The sequence below is a fragment of the Nasonia vitripennis genome, chromosome 2, assembly GCF_009193385.2.
Source record: "Nasonia vitripennis strain AsymCx chromosome 2, Nvit_psr_1.1, whole genome shotgun sequence".
Lineage (NCBI taxonomy): Eukaryota > Metazoa > Arthropoda > Insecta > Hymenoptera > Pteromalidae > Nasonia > Nasonia vitripennis.
In genome coordinates this window covers 33,121,385-33,140,644 of record NC_045758.1, presented here as the reverse complement: position 1 = coordinate 33,140,644, position 19,260 = coordinate 33,121,385, and the positions used below count along the sequence as shown (strand labels likewise).

General features: G+C 40.4%; 4 protein-coding genes across 11 annotated transcripts; 1 reads left to right on the top strand and 3 right to left on the bottom strand.

Annotated features, from left to right (window-relative positions):
• Nucleotides 1–667: 667 nt before the first annotated feature.
• On the bottom strand, nt 668–6,295 carry LOC100679519. The gene is made up of 10 exons (XM_008206601.4): nt 4,931–6,295; nt 3,815–4,160; nt 3,540–3,743; nt 2,901–3,461; nt 2,661–2,827; nt 2,500–2,581; nt 2,111–2,425; nt 1,508–2,028; nt 1,201–1,418; nt 668–1,120 (listed from the first exon to the last, which is right to left on the bottom strand). Exons 2-10 carry the CDS (start codon nt 4,058–4,060, stop codon nt 936–938), a joined length of 2,499 nt encoding a protein of 832 aa, XP_008204823.2. The 5' UTR covers nt 4,061–4,160; nt 4,931–6,295; the 3' UTR covers nt 668–935.
• Nucleotides 6,295–9,125, bottom strand: LOC100679074 (mannose-1-phosphate guanyltransferase alpha). Its single transcript, XM_003425891.5, has 5 exons — nt 8,665–9,125; nt 8,009–8,585; nt 7,651–7,927; nt 7,078–7,342; nt 6,295–7,000 (listed from the first exon to the last, which is right to left on the bottom strand). Exons 1-5 carry the CDS (start codon nt 8,699–8,701, stop codon nt 6,900–6,902), a joined length of 1,257 nt encoding a protein of 418 aa, XP_003425939.1. The 5' UTR covers nt 8,702–9,125; the 3' UTR covers nt 6,295–6,899.
• LOC100117680 (mRNA export factor) lies at nt 8,950–11,483 on the top strand. 3 transcript variants are annotated; one of them, XM_032597497.1, is made up of 7 exons: nt 8,950–9,082; nt 9,786–10,058; nt 10,124–10,297; nt 10,374–10,445; nt 10,518–10,802; nt 10,874–11,068; nt 11,137–11,461. In XM_032597497.1, the coding sequence occupies exons 2-7, from the start codon at nt 9,801–9,803 to the stop codon at nt 11,221–11,223; spliced, it is 1,071 nt and encodes a 356-aa protein (XP_032453388.1). In that variant the 5' UTR covers nt 8,950–9,082; nt 9,786–9,800; the 3' UTR covers nt 11,224–11,461. The 3 variants fall into 3 exon arrangements, with proteins under 3 accessions (XP_032453388.1, XP_001601846.2, XP_032453387.1); XM_001601796.6 differs by lacking the exon at nt 8,950–9,082 and adding an exon at nt 9,192–9,420 and having other exon boundaries at nt 11,137–11,483; XM_032597496.1 differs by lacking the exon at nt 8,950–9,082 and adding an exon at nt 9,539–9,646 and having other exon boundaries at nt 11,137–11,483.
• Nucleotides 11,470–19,115, bottom strand: LOC100117725 (ER degradation-enhancing alpha-mannosidase-like protein 3). 6 transcript variants are annotated; one of them, XM_031924521.2, is made up of 15 exons: nt 18,592–18,612; nt 17,673–17,954; nt 17,459–17,605; nt 17,336–17,375; nt 17,148–17,260; nt 16,923–17,076; nt 16,723–16,851; nt 16,458–16,629; nt 16,215–16,372; nt 16,031–16,135; nt 15,326–15,670; nt 14,673–15,248; nt 14,381–14,594; nt 14,186–14,298; nt 11,470–13,668 (listed from the first exon to the last, which is right to left on the bottom strand). In XM_031924521.2, exons 2-15 carry the CDS (start codon nt 17,804–17,806, stop codon nt 12,415–12,417), a joined length of 3,654 nt encoding a protein of 1,217 aa, XP_031780381.1. In that variant the 5' UTR covers nt 17,807–17,954; nt 18,592–18,612; the 3' UTR covers nt 11,470–12,414. The 6 variants fall into 6 exon arrangements, with proteins under 6 accessions (XP_031780381.1, XP_031780380.1, XP_031780385.1 ...); XM_031924520.2 differs by lacking the exon at nt 18,592–18,612 and adding an exon at nt 18,760–19,115 and having other exon boundaries at nt 11,484–13,668; XM_031924525.2 differs by lacking the exon at nt 18,592–18,612 and adding an exon at nt 18,640–19,088 and having other exon boundaries at nt 11,484–13,668.
• Between the last annotated feature and the right edge of the window lie 145 nt (nt 19,116–19,260).

Sequence of the window (19,260 nt, the reverse complement as noted above, 5' to 3'; positions counted from 1 at the left end):
GACTCGCTCGTCCCGTCTCTTTTCCTCTCTCGAGACTCGACGCGACGTCCCGTCCTCCGCACCTCGACGCCGTCTCGCTCCTGTATCCCTATATGTGCCAGCTCTACTGCCTGCGTCTGTGATACACGCCATACACACATCCAGCTCGCGAGCTTCTCCTCTTCCTCCCCTCCCTCTCCCTCTCTTTGACTGCTGTGGGAGCCGGGTCGTCGCGGAACCGAGCGAGCAATGCGCATGCACCTATCTTGATTTTTTTGCGACGCTTGCGTACTACGGCTCCCCACGTGTTTTATACGCGAGAGAGAGTGAGCCAAATGCCACGGACGCCCACACACACACACACACAGAGGAGATGCTGCTATTCGATCGAGTAGTGGTGCGGTGGCTTCTGTGTATTATAGCAGCAGAGCCAGATGGACGATACTACTATGCGTGTATCGCGAGACTGTGAGCGCCCCCGCCTATAGCCGAGCCTGTATTTTCTTATATACCTATAGATACGAACATAACTATAGTCGAAGAATGCTGCTCTGGCTCTTCTGGTCCTCGTCTCTGCTGCTTCTGCTGCTGCTGCTCTGCAGCCTGGCGATATTTCGTATACGCACTCTGCAAATGCATACAGTCTATGCTGCGGATTTTAGGTGCGGCGCAATAAGTAGATTGCACGTCGTGTATATATACGTTATATATTTGATATTTACAAAAAGTACAAAAATTATTAACATACAAAAGTACGAATCGTTAATTTATTATACACAATAAACGTCTATCTTTCTTAGAAGTACAGTGCGCGTTTCGCAAATTTTACACAGGTTTTCCCGACGCGAATGAGGCCTCGTATATTTGTCCTTAGCGCTACGAGTGGTAGCTTAAATACTGTTTCTCAAGGCACAGTAGGGCGAGGGAAGAAGATGCACAAACTTCTTCAGCAGCTTTCACAACTTTGTCTCGTGCTTGACCTTTGTGCGGACGATTGGATTGGAACGCAGCACACCACAGGACAGCGAGGCCTGCAAGTTGTGATTGCTGTTACTTTTGCACGTCGGTGTGTGGACCTCGGGGTTCGGGGGTACGAACTCCGAATCGGTTTCCTCCTCGTTGTCGGCACTGTCTACGTCGCCTGATTTTGCAAACGATTATTTTCATTGATTATCTTCCGCTACTTTCAAATTATCGAATTGCCAGTATACAAAGACTTACCATCGGAGCTGTTGGTCGAAGGCAGATAGAAACGTGAGCCCGTAAACCTAGCTCCTCCCTCCCTTCGCTCGTTATTCTTATTGTGGTATTTGAATTCCCGCGGTAACGTGTAGCTTCGTGGTAACGACACTTGGCTGCCTTCGATGTCACTTGCGTCCTCGTCGGCGTGACCTTCCTCTTTGGAGGTTTCATCCAATCCATTCTGATTATTGCACAACCTGATCAAAGCAGTAACACAAAGTTTAATTCGACGTCATTATTTCATACCTCAAAATGCTCATCGATTTAAACTGAACACTTCAATTACCTATGATTTGACATCATGGGTGGACTCCAGTGAGAACAATGATAGGGTAGACACCTGGGCGCCAACAGAATTTCGCCATTCGAGTCGACGTTTTTCTTCGGTTTCCACGCCGTAGTCGGATGTGGAGACGGATAATAAATTGACGCGGGCGGGGGTGGCAGCATGCAATGCATCTTCACTGGTGGCCAGGAGGTCATCGCGCTGCCGTTGTTAACGCAACCATTCTGACTGGGCAGCGTCATACTTGGGGACACCGTAAGAGGCGAGTTTGGCGAGGTATGCAACTTGGTGTTCGGTGGAGGTTGTTGATGATTCGCCGCAGAGGGATTCGAGGAAAACGAGGATGTGGAAGCTGACGGTGGAGGAACGAGTTTTCCTTCTTTTATTTCTTCTTGGATGGCACGCAGCTCTCGCAGCTGCTGCTGCTTTTTCTCGCGGAGCTTCTCGTGAATTAGATTCACACTTAACGAGCCGCCAATCGTCAGATCCGCGTCATTTTTATCTCGCGTCGCCTCGTCGTCCTAAAAAAAAGGTTGAAAAAGATCGTAACAAACTTTTTTTTACAATATCGTTAATAACCATTGCAAAATAATTGATACGCACGTTATTTAAGCTAGCGATAGACAAGGGCCTCTTCCAAAAAGGAATGAGCGCGGGGCCATTGCCATTTCCGTTGACCCATTTATTGGCGTCTCCCAAAGTCGTCATCGGTATAATGTTGGCTTGAGGTTGCGTAGGAGGAGGCACAAAAGTGGTCGGCTTCTTTTTCTTACGATTTGGATTAGTGACTGTCGGATTCGCGAATCGACAGTTGAACACACCGGGTATACCGCCATTACTTAACTTCACTTTTCGCATTCCAATAGCGTTATTCTGTTTGTCATCAAAGCCGTTCATGTGCTTTTCTTGAAAAGTATTCTGCGAAAAATCGACGTTGCAGAAATTTGTCTTTCTAGCATTTCAATAACATTTCGATATTTTCGTTCATTTACCTGTTGAGACAACGTCGTGACGGCATTCGTCCCATTCATTCGTCCACCGGCTTCGTATCGCAATCGTCTTACGTGAAAAAATCTGTTAAAAACCACGAATTATTCAGAAAACTATCGAGCACAGGACCAGTAGTAAGAAGTTCAGAGCAGAGTATATTTACCTATAATACAGTCCCATGAATAATAAACCACCGAAAAATAGCGCTAAAAGTGTGAGTATTAAAGTAACTGGCTGGGCGTGTCGATGCATATCAGTTCCGCTGACACCGACGGCCCAGACTCCCATGAGTAAACTATTCTCGAGGAACATAACGGAGTAGAAGATAACCTGATGGAAAAATTACGGTTTAGAAATAATTCATCATTTTTAACATATGCGTACATAGCCATGAAATAGTCACCATCTTCTGCCGATGATTGGTCTCGTGAAGATTAATGTACGAAAAGACGTAGATGAAGGCCAGCAGCGAGGCGATGAAGACCTTCCTGGTAGCGGGCAGCTTCTCTCCGCCGTGAAAAAGTCCGTCTGGCGTGAGAAGCAGCCAGGTAAGCATGGACAGCCAGTGCAAGGCCATGACAACTAGGAGCCACTCGCCGCCGTAAATCGAGGCATAAGCGACGAGGGCACCGACTCTGGCGCTGACAGTTCCAAGCCTCCAGGCCAGCTGGGCGAGTACGCCGAGCCAGGTGAGCACTAAACGTTCGAGGTTGCGCAGCCTGGCTGCGCCCTTGCTGAAGGAGGCCACTGCCCAGCAAACGCTCCAGAGCGACAGCCCCGCGGACACGGCAGTCAGCTCGGCGAGTTTCGAGTCGCCGGGCTTCGGCTCTCGCGTCATTCCATCGCTATCCAGACCATCGCTCGACGAGCTCATGCCGATGGTCAGCAGATAGACCTGAAGCAGAAGCATCGGGGCCGCCTCGCAGAACGCGTGTATCAGACGGAGAACGCATAGCTCCCGTACCTATCAATCAAAGGATTAGCCAATAAAAAATTTGAATACAAAATTTGATAGATCGCAGATATGCAAACAGCGGCCCACCTCGTGTTTGACATAAGTCAGATCGACTGGAATGAAGAGCTTAAAGTATCGCCACAAGACACCGATCTGGGTGGTGTGGAGTAGAAGTACGCATCCTAAGGTCCAATTGGCAGTCTTTTTTCCTCCGCTTATATCACAGTCTGAGTTGGCGACGTTCCGCAGCTTGCCTCTCGCGCCCCAGAGGTACCACTTGACGCTGACGACCTGCACGAACAAGCTTGATTAGAAACGGCGAGGCAAATACGGGATGATTCGTATATAGCGTTCGTGAATACCTGAGAGACGATCAGCGAGGTAACAACGAGGACGACGCTGAGGGGGAAGAGCACTGGCGGCGCCTCCGGGTGATGTGCCAAGGCGTAAGCCATGGCCAGGTCGAAGACAACGTCGCAGAAGTAGGAGGCGAGCGATATTATGTTGAAGAGGACGTCGCAGAGCGGCAGAAACTCGTGCTGATGATGATGATGATGATGATGATGATGATGATGGTGCTGCTGCTGTTGCAGTCGAAGCTCGGCCATAATATGGGCCTCCGTCACCCATTTGGACGCTGCGATCCAGCGGCGAGCCTCCACTCACTCCTCTCCTAGTGCAGCCTCCTCGAAGACTCGCTTCCTCTCGCTGTAAGCATAGGTAAAAGCACAAAGATATCATAATCAGTCGAAGAGGAATAGCGTAGCGTAGCGATGCATTGCCATGCTAATCAGGATCAGTGTCATCTCGCTCTCGCCCGCGCGCTCTAATTTATGCGGCAGGCTTTACTTTTGTATTTTTATCGAGGAATTTCTACATCTTGTTTCTAGCGTGTATACGCGATGATTAATCGTGCTTTTAGTCGCGCGACTGATCCCGGGCTTTCCGAAGTTGCTGGGCCGGTAAAAAAATCCGTACGGATTTTTATTACGCTCGTGAAAAATAGCGGGAAAGAGTCTCGTATACGCATGAAGCAACGACGTCGCGGAAGCGCGCGTGAGAAAATATCAACACACTGCAGTGCGTGTATTATACACAAGAAGGTACATGCAGGGTCGAGAGAGGTGATAACCGCGAGTTTTGTATATAACCTAAGGGCCAAATGCATCAGCGACCCCTCTCCCTCTCTCTCTCTCTCTCTCTCCTTCATATTATATGCATGATTTTCGAACGCGAGCTGAAGAGATGCATCGGAATGAAAGAGCCGCGGAGAGCCATAAAAGGCTGTGTGGAGCCGTAAAAAGATTTTTGCGATCGGTCGCGTTCCGGTGCATAAATCGAGAGTCACCGCCGCGCAGCGTGCGTATACACACGGCATCCAGCGAAAAAGAGAGAGAGAGAGAGAGAGAGAGAGAAAGATTATGGAGCGTAGAGTATAGCAACGGTGCCCATATAAAAATAAGTATGCCGATGCTCACCGCATTCCTCGCATATGGCCTGATGGCTTATCGTGCAGTCGAGTACGAGGATCGAGCTTCGAGGCTAAGAACAGCAGCAGCAACAGGAGCCTGGAGCGGACTAGTAAGGACGTTAGGTTGGCCGACCTGGGGACATAGTCTACATCACGCTCCGTCTTTCTCTGGCCGCACCGCCACCACCGCTGCCGTCTCTGGAATGTCAGGAATCTCGCCTCGCTCGGTATATGCCACTCGCACCGCCGCCAGGCTCAAGCGCGCGCGCGTGAGCAGTACTTCCCTTTCTCAGTGTCTATATAATACTCCTGCGCTTGTGTGATGCCTCTTTCTTTCTTTACTCCTTAATCGGCCGCCGCGAATTTTCACTTCGTCTATGGAAGATCGGCAGCTTCTCCAATTCTCGGCACTGTCACACTGCACTCGCGACGATTGATTCCTCGACTGTGTATATAGTAGAGAGAAGCGGATGGATCCTCGCACAGAGATGAGAGAGCGGAGGCTGCACCTTTTCGCGGATGCAGCCCTGCGAGGAATGCGATTGCAGCTAAGCGCGCGACCGAACTATACACACCGCTCGCTCTCTCTCTCTCTCTCTCTCTCTTGCTCCGCAGCCGCCGCTGTGTGCTGGCTCTCTCTCTCTCTCTCTCTCTCTCTGCTACTCCCGAACGGTAAATCGGCCGCTCATCTCTCTCGGACGACCAGCTCGCGACAATTTCTTTCCTTCTCTCCCTACCCTTGCCCCCTCTCTTCCCTCTCTTTCACGGCAGCTCTTTTTTATATATTTTCTCTCTCGGACGCCGCACATGCCACTTTTCTGCTGCTGCCGCAGCCACACGAGAGAGCCCGTCTTTTTCTTCCTGGGGCAAGCGCGCGCGCGCGCCGCGAGGAGACGTCTCTCGCCGCAGCCGCGCGTCCTCTTCTTTTTCTTATTTAAATTCCGAATATTTTTCTTCCTCTCCTGCCGCCGCCGCCGCCGCCGCCGCCGCCACCGCACACCTTCTCCCTACTACTTACTGCTCTCTTGCCGCGGCTCTCCGAGATTAGCTTTTTCTCTTCCTTTTGCAAATTTTTACCGCCTGTTTACGCATAACTTGTACACCTTATGTCCGGCGCGATTAACGCGCGTTTCTTATTCGACTCGGCTGCGCGACGAATGCCGATTTTTTCCCTCGCCGCGCCGGGAATCGCAGAACGAATATTGCCGCCGCGCATATAGGCACTTGGTTTTACGCTCTTCGAGCGATGATAATGTCACACGCCGACTGATCGGTAATTTATCATGCGTTTTTTCACCCATGTTGAGAATAGCTATAAAAGCGGTCTTCTCGGAATGTGGCGGAACGCGAAGGATTGAAAAAACTAGTGGATTTTAAACAAATTCATTTATTTTCGTATTTACAAAAATTCACAAAACGTCCGACTCATCGAAAAATACAAACGAAATTTTATCATACAATATATCCTTACAGATTTTTTATTTTCAATATGCTTTTAGTGACGCAATTGACTTTGTTAAAAATTCAAGACTATGATGCGTTTCTGGTGTAATTATCAGCTGTACACTTACGGCACTCGATCACAAACAACTAGACTTTGAGCGACTATGCAATGAATGCACGTTATTCTTTGAAAAATTATCGAATCGAACAAGCAGTGTGGCTAAGCCCTTAGCCAGTGTATATTTATTACATGCGAATATATTTATTAAAAATTAAAAAAACTTAACAAATCAATGAGAATAATAGATTGCCTCGACAATTATACAACTTACCCGATCTCTTAATAGATTTATATCAAAATTTTCATAGGCGCGTATCCCTTAACTAGATCGTTATTATGACATTGATTCGGCATTTTTGACCAATATGCAAAGGCTCGTAATAGACAATGTAGATTATCAAATGTCCACCGGGCTTGTAGAAAAAATGTACAATTAGGAATATCCATCAGTTTACCTTGCCTCTGTTCAAGCTTAAAGTACAATTTCATTCTTAAAGTCTCTAGTCAGCTCTTTGTGCGGCAAAATTATCGAATTCAGCAATATTTTTTCAGACGCCAAGCTCACGGAAGATCCTGAATAAAATAAAATAAAACAAAAAATTAACAATTTTGATAAATGAGAATAAATGTAAAATTTATATTATACATACCCAGAATTGTGGCTGACGGGTTGAGCTGACCGTAGATGTTGAAGAGCGGCTGATTTTCCATCTTGGCGAAGGGCTTGTCGGGGTTGGGGTCGCAGGGCGTACCCTCGACGCGAGCCCACTCACCCACCAGACTGTCCTTGCCGACGATGCTGTACAGGACGATCGAGTGCGCCTGGATAGTCGAGTTCTCCATCACTATGGTCTCGCGTATTCGTACTCCCGCACCGATCGTCACGTTCGCTCCGATACTCACGTTTGGTCCCAGCTGCAATATTACACGGACGTTATACGATAAGCTATTTCAAAAGAACACATACAGAGTGATTCGTAATCCTTCAAGCACTGATAACCACAACAGATAAAAGCCATATCTTAGATTATGGAATTGTAGTGTAAGAGACTGTAAAATCTCTTAAACCCAACCCTATTTTTTTACGAAATTCTACTTGGCAACAAAGGTGTTAACAAATGTTGCATAAATCTGACTTCAAACGTTTTATCAGTAAAGCTGCTATCAACTCTTTACAGTTTGAGAAACCCAGCGAATTTAACGAATCTTAAAAGTAAGCTCACCACAGCAGTAGGATGAATAGATGCCGAAGGGTGAATATATACATCATCTATTATTTGACATTTACTGTTTGATGCCGATGCTAGCCTCTCTGGTTTGTTCTGCCTGTAGAGCGCCAAATAATGGCGATTAACGTAAATTGCAGAACCTGCAGTTTTTACTTGTGACCACCAGTTTTTCACTGGCAGTGCGAACAATTTTCCACTTTTTATCAATTTTGCCATGATGTGTTGTTCTAGTGAAATATATGCAGAGTCTTTGCCATAGCCGTTTGTGATCCTGTTATACAGAGAATAGTTTTTTTTTTATTTATATAATTCTCAATATTAAGTAAGGTGGAAAAATAAAAGAATTGCATACGTTTGTTTTTCTTGTGGCTGATTGGAATAAAAGACATCTGACATTGTTTGGAAAATGTCATTCGATGCTACGTAAACTCCACAACTTATGAGTGTTGACACAAATGTGGAAGGCTTCTCTACGTAATGTGCAACACAACCTTCATTATTCAGAACTAAACAACCATAATTTAAAGACTGTTCTCTTGTAGCTTCTGTTGCCATTATTGTCATTAAACATTTTTTACTCTTATGGGACTGCAAAAGTTCTTCCAATGGGAAGTCAGCACAGACATCCCCATTAAAAACAAAGAAACTGTCTTCACCACCAACTCTAATTTGATCTCTAAAATGGTACATTGCTCCTGCAGTGCCAAGAGGTGTAAATTCTTGCAAATACCTAATTACTAAGCCATTATTGCGTGACATTTCATCGGCAAATGGTTGTATATCAGCAGCATTGTATGAGCCAATTATCAAAACTTCAGATACACAGGCGACTTTTTTACAAGCTTCCACATGATGTTGAATCATCGGTAGGCCAGCAATAGGAAATAAAGGCTTTGGTATATCCAGAGATAAAGGTCGAAATCTAGTCCCTAAAGCAAACAAAATTATCCATTAGGATATTTTTATAAATAGTAAATTTCATCAATTTTATTTCCTAAATAAACATACCTTTAGAAGGGCCCCCAATAAGAATTACCGCCTTCATGATACAAAGCTATATAAAAGGTGTATCAAAATAAAGTTTCTTATCATGCAATACAAATATTTTTTCCGAATTCGGAAATAATTGACTTGTTTTTTCACAACAACTATACACCCGACGAAGGAATGTCACTGAGAAATCAGCTTGTTGGCAGTGGTTCCGTGGATTCTCAAGTGGAAAACTGTTTTTCTCGGGTATTTTCGAGAAGAAGCTGAGTAAAACTTTTTCGTAAACAATGTGCGAGGACGTCTGTCAATCACCTGATCGAGTCCTGTACGTTTGTGATACAGTTTTGCGGCGGATCCTGTGATGACGTCGACAGGTCGATTTGTGTGACACGACGATGCTGCAGCGCGAAGCAACAACACACATCTACTCGGCCAAGTAATGTATTAACTGATGTGTATTATGAAGGAAACTAAGCTATGGGCGTGCGCGCGCATCTTAGCACTATATACGTCGACTACTTCTATATACTTACTCCGCTCGCTCTACGTGTAAAATCCTAACCGAGCATTATTATCACACAAACGCGCAATTGCGGAGTATCGCTGTATCGCAGCACACACACACACACTCATAGAAACACTGCTTCAGGATTTCTGTATATATGCTCGAGCTCAAAAAACGGGGTCGAAACGCGGGAATGAAATAGAAAAACGCAAGTGTTTTGGAGCACGATATTCAATTGGGATCCAGACTATGAGCCTGTTTTAGTAATCGTAAGTTTGACTCTGGACATATTGTTGTTGTAATCTTTAAACGTACGGTGTTGACGGCTCCGGTAATGCCGGCTGCGGAGTCTGATTGACATTTCTAACCTAATTCCGACGCTACTTTCGATTATTTTAAATTTTTCCGTGTATTATTAAAACTATCTCATGGTATTATTATTGTCTATGTAAAGATTTATATATTTTGTCGTGCAGGTTGTTTTGAATACAATGAGTAATAATATAGAATTCACGTTGTTAATCATTTTGTTTTTTTATTTAGACAATTTACCATTCTTTGTTGAACAGTGCACAAATCTTTGCATGCAGAATAATTAGATGACAAATATTAATTGTAATTATTTCTATTTTAGAAATATTTGTGAAGAATGTTCAATCAAAGTACAGCATTGGCTACACCAGCCACTACTACTTCAAATCCTATGAAGGATTTTGAAGTAGTGTCACCACCAGATGATTCCATATCAAGCTTAGCGTTTAGTCCAGCCACTATTCCGCAAAACTTCCTTGTGGCTGGATCTTGGGATTGCAATGTTAGATGCTGGGAGGTAGAACAAACCGGAAAGACTGTCCCCAAATCAATGCAGAGTATGACGGGACCCATTCTAGATGTCTGCTGGAGCGATGTAAGTATTGGATTTATGATAGTGCCTTTTTTACTTCTTACTATATTTCAAATATACATTTTCAGGATGGAACAAAAGTTTTTATGGCATCATGTGATAAAATGGTCAAATGCTGGGATTTGGCTTCTAATCAAACCATTCAAGTAGCAGCTCATGATGCACCAGTCAAAACTTGTCATTGGGTAAAAGGTTCAAATTACACTTGCTTGATGACAGGCTCATGGGATAAAACTTTGAAAGTCAGTGTATCTTTTTATGAGCGATATCAATTCTATTTAGACATATTTTTTACATATAATGATCTTGTATTTACAGTTCTGGGACACCCGAACTCCAAACCCAATGTTGACCATTAATTTACCAGAAAGATGCTATTGTGCAGATGTAGTAAGTATTCCTAAACCTAATTAAAAATAATCGTATAAGCTGCAGTTACTAAATTACATATCTTACGCATAGGATTATCCTATGGCTGTAGTAGGAACAGCTGGACGAGGATTGATAGTTTATCAGTTAGAAGGAACTCCACATGAATATAAACGAATTGAGTCTCCATTAAAATATCAGCATAGATGCGTTGCCATATTCAGAGATAAGAAAAAGGTGCCAACGGGATATGCCTTAGGTAGTGTGGAAGGTCGTGTTGCTATTCAATATGTGAACCCAACAAATCCAAAAGATAACTTCACATTTAAATGTCATCGTTTGAACGGCGCGCCAAACGGCTATCAAGATATTTATGCGGTACTACTAATGCTTTATATTTATGATGAAGTAATAGAATAATGTCATATTAAAAATACATTTTTATGCAGGTCAATGACATTGCCTTCCATCCCGTTCACGGAACTTTAGCTACGGTAGGAAGTGATGGTACTTTTAGCTTTTGGGATAAAGATGCACGTACAAAACTAAAGCCCTCTGAACCTATGGAGCACCCTATCACTCGTTGCTGTTTTAACCACAATGGTCAAATCTTTGCTTATTCCGTATCTTATGATTGGTCGAAAGTGAGTTTACAACTATTAAGAAATTATTATTCTTTTTTATAAAAACTTAATTCAAAATCTTTTTTTAGGGCTACGAATTTTACAATCCAATGAAGAAAAATTATATTTTCCTTCGATCTTGCTATGATGAATTGAAACCCAGGAATACATCGTGATCAGTAATAAAATATTGTATTATTTATATTAAAAAGTGTAAAACTTACTGCAGTAAAAACATCCAAAATAATAAATTTTTTAAATAGTTTTGAGTATTGTTCAAAATGATTTACTTCTCAGCAATATTGAGTTATTATATACAGAAGGAATTCACAACAAAAACAAAATTTTGGTTTTGAAAAGAGCATATTAAAATCAATGTAATTATAAATGAATACATTATTAGAATACAATGAATACAATTATTAGAATTATTAAATTTACGTAACAGACTTTATTTCACAGCTTTTTCCTGTTTCCATACCAAAATGTCATACAATATTATATTAAACATTATTTTACATTAAAACATCTGACGCAGACATTTAATTGGTATGTACAGTTAGTCATTTTACATAATAAAGCAGTTACAATATAAGGTATGCATATATCAACAATTTTTGGCAAATGTGAATAAAGTCTTCACAATTTACATTTATTCTATTTACATTATCGCGATTTTCATTTCTCTATAAGATTTTGAATATTTTTATGTTATTTATAAGTTTACAATTTAAGAGATAAACAGTTTGAAAAAGACAATAAGAATGTTTGGGGCATACAAAAATAACTTTAGAAAATTTTTATGAAACCATAGTTACCACAAGTATTTACAATCTAGTAGCAACTCTGCATTTTTGAGGCAGAAGTTCTCAATTTACATACATATTTATCGCCTATTGTCTTAATCTGTACAACAATTATTTTATTATACGCATATTTGTATATGTATATTTTTTTTTTATATATTAGCTTTCTGCCAAGTAAATATATCAATTCATAAAAATATAAAGCAAGTTTTTATCTACATTGAAGAATAATAAAATTATATTAGCATTTACGATAATAACAGCTATTATTTTGATATTTTTGTCAAATAAATGGAAAAAGTGAAATTATCTCACATTCATTAAAAGCATGTATACACCTATTCATTCTTTTTTTACAGTACGTATATCGTATAAACATCTTCAATACACTTCCATTTGCAACCCTGTCAGCAGAAACATTTTAAGATACATTGCGCAAAATACACTTCTTTCTTTCACTATTGACAATATCGAGTTTTTCTGTAAATATTGTATCTAAGAGCATTTGCAATGCGAGGAAATTGGTTCAACCTTGATAGTAAGTAAAGTAAAAATAAATTCTTACAGATCATCATGAGCATGTTTCCTATCATATTCACTGCTGACAGTTTGGCGATCACTAGCAGATTTCGGTGTAACAACTTTCGATTTTTCTTTCATTGATGGAATTCCATTATTGGTTACACTATTAGAATGTTTTAAGTCTTTGACCGGAGTATTAGGCACTGATTCCTCAATATTTTCTTGGTTTTCTATCTTATCTTTATTTCGTAATAAATTGGCATTTTCATTTAGCTCTTGAAAATCTTCCGTGTCGTCGCCTTTAGTCCTTCTCGAAGAAGATTGCACATGGCTGGCACCATCTGTATTTTTCGATTTCTTATCATTATTACTTTCAGCGTTATCAGTTTCAAGCTTTCTCTCGGGCTGTATCCTTTCGTCGAGCATTGCCGGAGGTGTTGCTACTTCGATCTGTATTACGCCCTTCTTTTTACTGGAAACTTCAGCAGTTTGTTTTTTCGGTGCGGGTGTTTTGTCTTCAAAAATTTTACTCGGGTTTATATTTACGACATGCTCCTTATTTGCCGTAATAAATTCGTTGATAGAAAAAATATTATTTTCCCAATTTTCATTTGACGTTACATTCAAGCTCTCTTGAATAATGTAACGTATTATAATCGGTAAGTATTTCTTCATAAATTTACCAAACTCGGCTGACTGCACACCGTTAGTTTGCGTGGTAAACAAAATCACAAGTTGAGTTATAAATGATTCGCTGAACGCACCAGATTGTACAATCAAGTCGGGAAATTTCTTTATATTAAATGCTGTACTTCGAAATAAATAAGAGAGAAAGTACTGCTTATTCACTTCGGGAAACAAGTCGAAGTAAAGAGCAACAATAGACGGGTCAGGCTGAATTTCACTTAATTCCTTTAAAAACCACAGTACTTTATCCGACATTTTGGCGTTGCTTATTGCCTGCTCATCCATACCCCTTTTACCCATGATCAATGAATACACTTTTGATATTCCAGTACTTTCAATCACGAAACCTAAATTCAATCTAATTGTTCCGAATAATTCATTAACTATCATTTTTTTCATTAACGTCCAGTTGGTTTCGTTTATTTGGGCATTTTGCGTCGGTTCGTAATTCTTTTCACGAACATGAGGATTAATGTTAATCTTTATCAGTTTATCTGGCGAATCACCCATGACAAACGCCCGAAGGTGACCAAAAGCTATTTGCTCTTGATCAGATACTAAACTTTTGGCAGCTACATCATTAATGGTTCCGCCCGATGGAAGATTCTATATGAGAAAAAGAAAAAATACGCCATCGTTTTCTAAGCTGTCTAAAAATATGGAAAAACGGAACAAACACAGGTGCTATAGCTACAACAAATTTTCGTACTAATTGCTTATGTGCTACAAAACGAAACTTGGCTTCTATAATAGTGGAAAACAACGCCATTCTCATGCAAATACGTATTACTTATTTATACTTTAGAAAATATTTTTTGATATTACAGTATTTTTTACAAGTACGTTCGACATTCCTTATAAAGTATATATCGTAATGTTTATATTTACAGACGACTACAAAATATTATTAAAATACAAGCAAAAATTTTGTTCAGTCGCAAAGCGTATGCATACACACTTTAAATATGTTGTGCATTAGTCAGGAATGCTTTTAAAACGTATGGTAAAGCTTTAAACAAATCTCTTTACGGTGATTCAAACGGTGCTATCTTTTGATAATAGATACTATCCAAATAGTCAAGCCTTCTACGAATATTATAGTTATGCACCAAATAATACAAACCTGAGACGTTAATTGACGCGTTAAAATTTCTTTGATCGTCCCTTTTAGTCTCTCAAACATTGACAGATCTGTTGGAGCTTTTAATTGCGCTTCGTCTTTATGCACTGTACCGCCTTCGGTAGCAAAAATTACAATAAAAGAAATTATTATTTAATATTTGGTTTCACGGAAATTATTTTCCACGATCGTGATTACCTATAGTAACAATTAAGGAGCCGTGAGCTGAAATGATGGCTTGAAGTAATTGACTAGCTTCTGCGCTGAATAGAAACACGAAAGGAATAGTAACGTCATCAACTTGTTTTCCATCACCCGACATGGCAAACATAGGAGAATTCTGAACATTGGAGCCAGGTACATTGTCTAATACTATTCCAGCTATAGCACCAGCCTTCTGTATTCTTCGAGCCTAAAAATTAAAAAATCATAGAAATAAATAAGCATTCATTTGAATTTCGCGGTAAATCAATCATTTTTGAGACTGTACCTTATCAACGAACATGCAGCTACCTCTATCAACAATCACAATCATACCCTTCAACGAGTTCGCATTGTTAAGATCTTGACACGCTAAAGAAGGATTAGCCAATATTACTTTTCCCGTGATTTTTTCGTTCTTCAGGTCAGCACCAAAATGCGCGGGACCAGCGAGTAAAGTGACCTTCTGAGGTGGTTTTGTGTTTGGTTTTACAAACGTTACGAGCACTGGTTTAGTTTCCGTTTGTTGAGTCTGAGATTTACTGAGTTCAACCATCTCTTGCATAAATAGTAATCCTTCTTCCGCGTCTTGAGGCGTTTTGGCATTAGAGAAGGTATGCAGCAATTGAACACTACCGTCTACTAGCGTCAAAATTGTGATGCCCATATCACTGAGCATTTTCGAGTGCTCTAAATTATTTGGTTGGAACTGAGAAGCGCTCAACCGTTTCTTCACAACACGTTTGGGACACACATCCTCGACCATGTTACGTAAAGGTTGCCTAACTGAAGCAGGGAATAAATGCAGACTATTTGGACAAGTACGATCGGTTTCTTCAACGTGAACTTTTTCTCTTTCGAAATCCTATAAAAAAGAATGTTTTGATTAATTGGACAATTAAAAAGAAACTGGGTACCAAGCGCACTGAAGAAAAAAATTACCGTTGTTAAATTAGTTCTGACAGAAGCCAAAGATAACGGCAGCAAATGGCCTTCAGTGGTGAACACGTATTCATCTAAATCCAGTAACAAATCACTTGGATCGGCGAACAACAGATACAAATATTTGAAAGTCTCCGAGAGGACGAAGCTGTCCATAGTGTCATCGTGCTTGTTGGTCCTGACGTCTGATACTGCTGCGAATCCACATGACACTCTTGCATAGGTCTGGAGACTTTTCAAAACCTTTCGCCCGACGCCCAAATAGTAATGATCACCAGTTGCTTTATACAAAAAGTATGTAGATTCTAAGAACTCAGGTCTTAAAGGATGATGACCCCAATGTACCTAAAATTTACTGAATTAAATAACGTGTTTAACATGGAAAAAGATTATTTTGACACACACGTTGATCCTCTCAAAAGCGCTTATAATTAATAAAAATTAAGAAAAATTATGCAAAGAAGTTTTTTTTCATTGATTGCCATTAGTCTAAAACTACATATATTAGAATATGTTCTCTATAACACATGCTTCTATAGAAATATGTAGTTGATTAATAATAGTTATTCTAGTATATATTTTTTTATAGTTATGGTGCGGTAAGATAAACTTTTTAGAGGTAATCAATTTACATGTCATTTATGATCCTTTCTCACTTCACCATCTAAATGAATGGAATTTATTGATAATATTATTATATATTACTTGAAAATCAGTAGTAAATGCTTCTGGAATAAAATTGTGCCTTTGCATAACTTGATAGAGCATTTCATGCGTTTCAACGGCTGGCTTGATATCACCTTTTAAGACCTTGAATTATTCAAGTTTTATTTTGTATTTAATCAATAAAATTCAAGGAATAAATACGAAAATTAAAAGAGTTTCTTACTTGTACTCCAGGCCAAAAGGCTAGTAATGCATCCATAAAATTTTTTGAGTTAGTATTTGGCCTATGCATATGGACATCTAACAGCATTGGTCCTTGACTAATATACTTCATAATAGCTTGATAATGTTTATTAAAACGTCCTAGATATTTTTCATCGCCTGTCATAATTTAATAAATTAATTAGATCAATAAATTCAAAATCACACTTGCATGTTATAAACAAAGAAAATTATTATTAATTACCAAGAAGGATATAAGCTTTTAAGCAGTATTCATAGTATGAATCAATTCCAGCTCCAACTCCTGAATCCCTGCGAACCCAGTCTCCAGAGTTTACATTTAATACAGATCCCATTAAGTCACTTCCTCGGTGTCTCAACTTCCACAATACATCCATTGCCTTTTGTGCTTTTTCCTGTATATTATACGTTTATATTACAACAAGCGTACTTTATTTTATAAATGGCATTCTATTATAACGCTATACTGCAAAATTTTTTAAAATCACCTCAAATACTGATTCTCCTGTCAATCTTGATAATGCAGCCATCTCCAAAATCATACTACCAGCACAAGCAGTGCAAGTTTCTCTGGTCATTTCCAAAGGTACCCCTTTCATGCCATATCTTAGATTTATCTGCAAAGCAATATTTTTATATACCTCCAGGTTATAAAATCCTAAAATATTATAATTTAACGTTTTCTTACTCTTCCAAATGGTATTCCAGTGGATGTATTGAATGCAGGTAAAAACCTGTACCCTAAATCTTTTGCCAAATTTAACAATTCACCTCTGTACCAAGACATTGCATTTCCCCTTTGCTGAATGTAATCAGCTAAAATATGCCCACTCAGAAGACCTCTAAAAAACAAGAAACCGGTTTTTTTTCTATTCATAATAAAGATTATACTAAAAAAAGTTTGGATACCAACCCAAGCATCCGAATATTTGTTTCAAACAAAGAGACTATAACATCTGTATCAAATGTAACATCTTTAATAACAAGTTTCACAGCATTTTCGAATTCCTCTAGATCACCTATCACCTGTAACAAAAAAAATTAAAGTGAAGATTCTGCTTGGTTTAAATGAAGCTGTACTTTGAATTTAGTGAAACTTACCACAAGCGTATCAAGGGTATCAACCAAAGTGAGGGAAAAGCTAAAAAATGAACAAATTTATTAGACAAGGCTAAGTAATGAATAGAATGTTGTTTTAAAGTAGATATATCAATAGTCTCATACTTTCCCAGAGTAGAATCTATATCTCCTCGATCTGGTTCAGATCCTCGATACCTTCCTTTACAACTTAGTGGCATTAATTCATCAGCCGGATACGCATTATCCATGTACGCATTATAAGCATGATAAAACATATCTTTTGCCTCTTCTCTGCAAATGAGATCAAAATATGAGTACAAGTTTTGGTCCAATAAATGCATAACAAAAACAAACTTACTTTAACGTTTCTCTTTCCTCCCTGCTCATGTATTCTATCCTCCCATCATCAAACAGTTCCACGGCTTCATGCAAGCTGCATCCAAAGAAGAGCAGCAGCATAGAGCCATGATAAATATAAGACTTTCGTGCCATTTTTTGACTGACTTGAAATATGATACACTTTGTCAAGAGGAAACAGTCGCAATAGCACTCATTGTTCAGGTACAATTCCTGCCTCCTGCAACTAGCTTTGACTAATGACTCTCAATCATACTACAAGAACTGCATCATTTACTCCTCTCTGAAAATGCAAATTAAAGCAAGTCATTATAAACACCGTACGGCAACAATAGCATAAGAGGGACATTGGGGTTTGCTCAAAGCTCTACTTTATCATTTCCACAAGTTCTAATAGCAACGACAACTTGCTACTCTTAAAACTAGCCTATAAAACTTAAGTTCAAAGCAATACAACAAAATAATGTACATCTTTACTTTTGTGAACATGATTCGCGACGTTTGGCCAGTAAGTGGTAAGTGGCGATGATCGAATTTACTACTTCTCTTGAAAGAGCATGAAAAAAATCACAAGTTTAACGAGACAATAAACAATAGTCAGATGCCGAACGTAAAAAGTGAACTCGTGGCTTCGGAGCAGCGTCGACTTTAGGTGGGACGGGATCAGAGATAGACGGAGAGACGAGAAAAAGGCTTTGTAACTACAAAAAACGAATTCGGTCGTATCGAGGTCAGTGCGCCCGCGAGTCGAGGGCGAGCTGCGATCGGAAGAACGAGAACCTCTCTGGGCAACCAGATGGAGAATCGAAAGTCGTCGTGCGGAAGCGGCTCAATATCGCACTTTAACGCGTTGAGATTACGATGGGAACAACAGAGTAGGCGAATTCGCGGCGATGATAGTAGCGGCAACGAAGATAGACCTTCTTGGTTGGTAGCGGCGCGCCGCTCGGTGATACACATTACATTACGTTTATCAAGGACAGAGGACAGATGATGTGGCCAATCTGACAGTTGGCTACTCGGCTATAGCGCGTACATATAGCGGTAGAATCACGTACACGGCGGCTCTATAATAAAATCGTTTTTACCACTAGAGAGGCGCAACGCCGACGATCACTGCTGCTGCTGCTGCTGCTGCTGCTGCTGCTGCAACTACTGTACTGACTGCTCATCACCATTCGGCGCATAATAATTTTATGTCTTCTCCCTTATCAGACTTTTATGGCTTGAGGCCTGCACGACAATCGCGAAGTTCGCCCGACTGTATACAGACTTTTTCATTGATCAGTGCGAGAGAGCGAGATGGAGAGAGACGAGAGTGCGCGAGAGAGAAGGCAGACGTTCTTTTTTTATTATAAATTATAATTGTTTTCTCGCGTGCAGTAGCTAAGTACTCCAGATTGTAGTCGTCTATCGCGGCCCGCGGGTCACCCGCGGCGGGCTACTCGCGAAACGAGTGGGGGGGGGGGAGGCGGGGGAGAGAACGAACCAATCTACTCTTTGCGCGCGCATCGTAGTTGTATATAAATAATTTATATTAGATTCTATTTTACACCGTCTACGTCCTTTGTAATTGGTTATTAATTTTT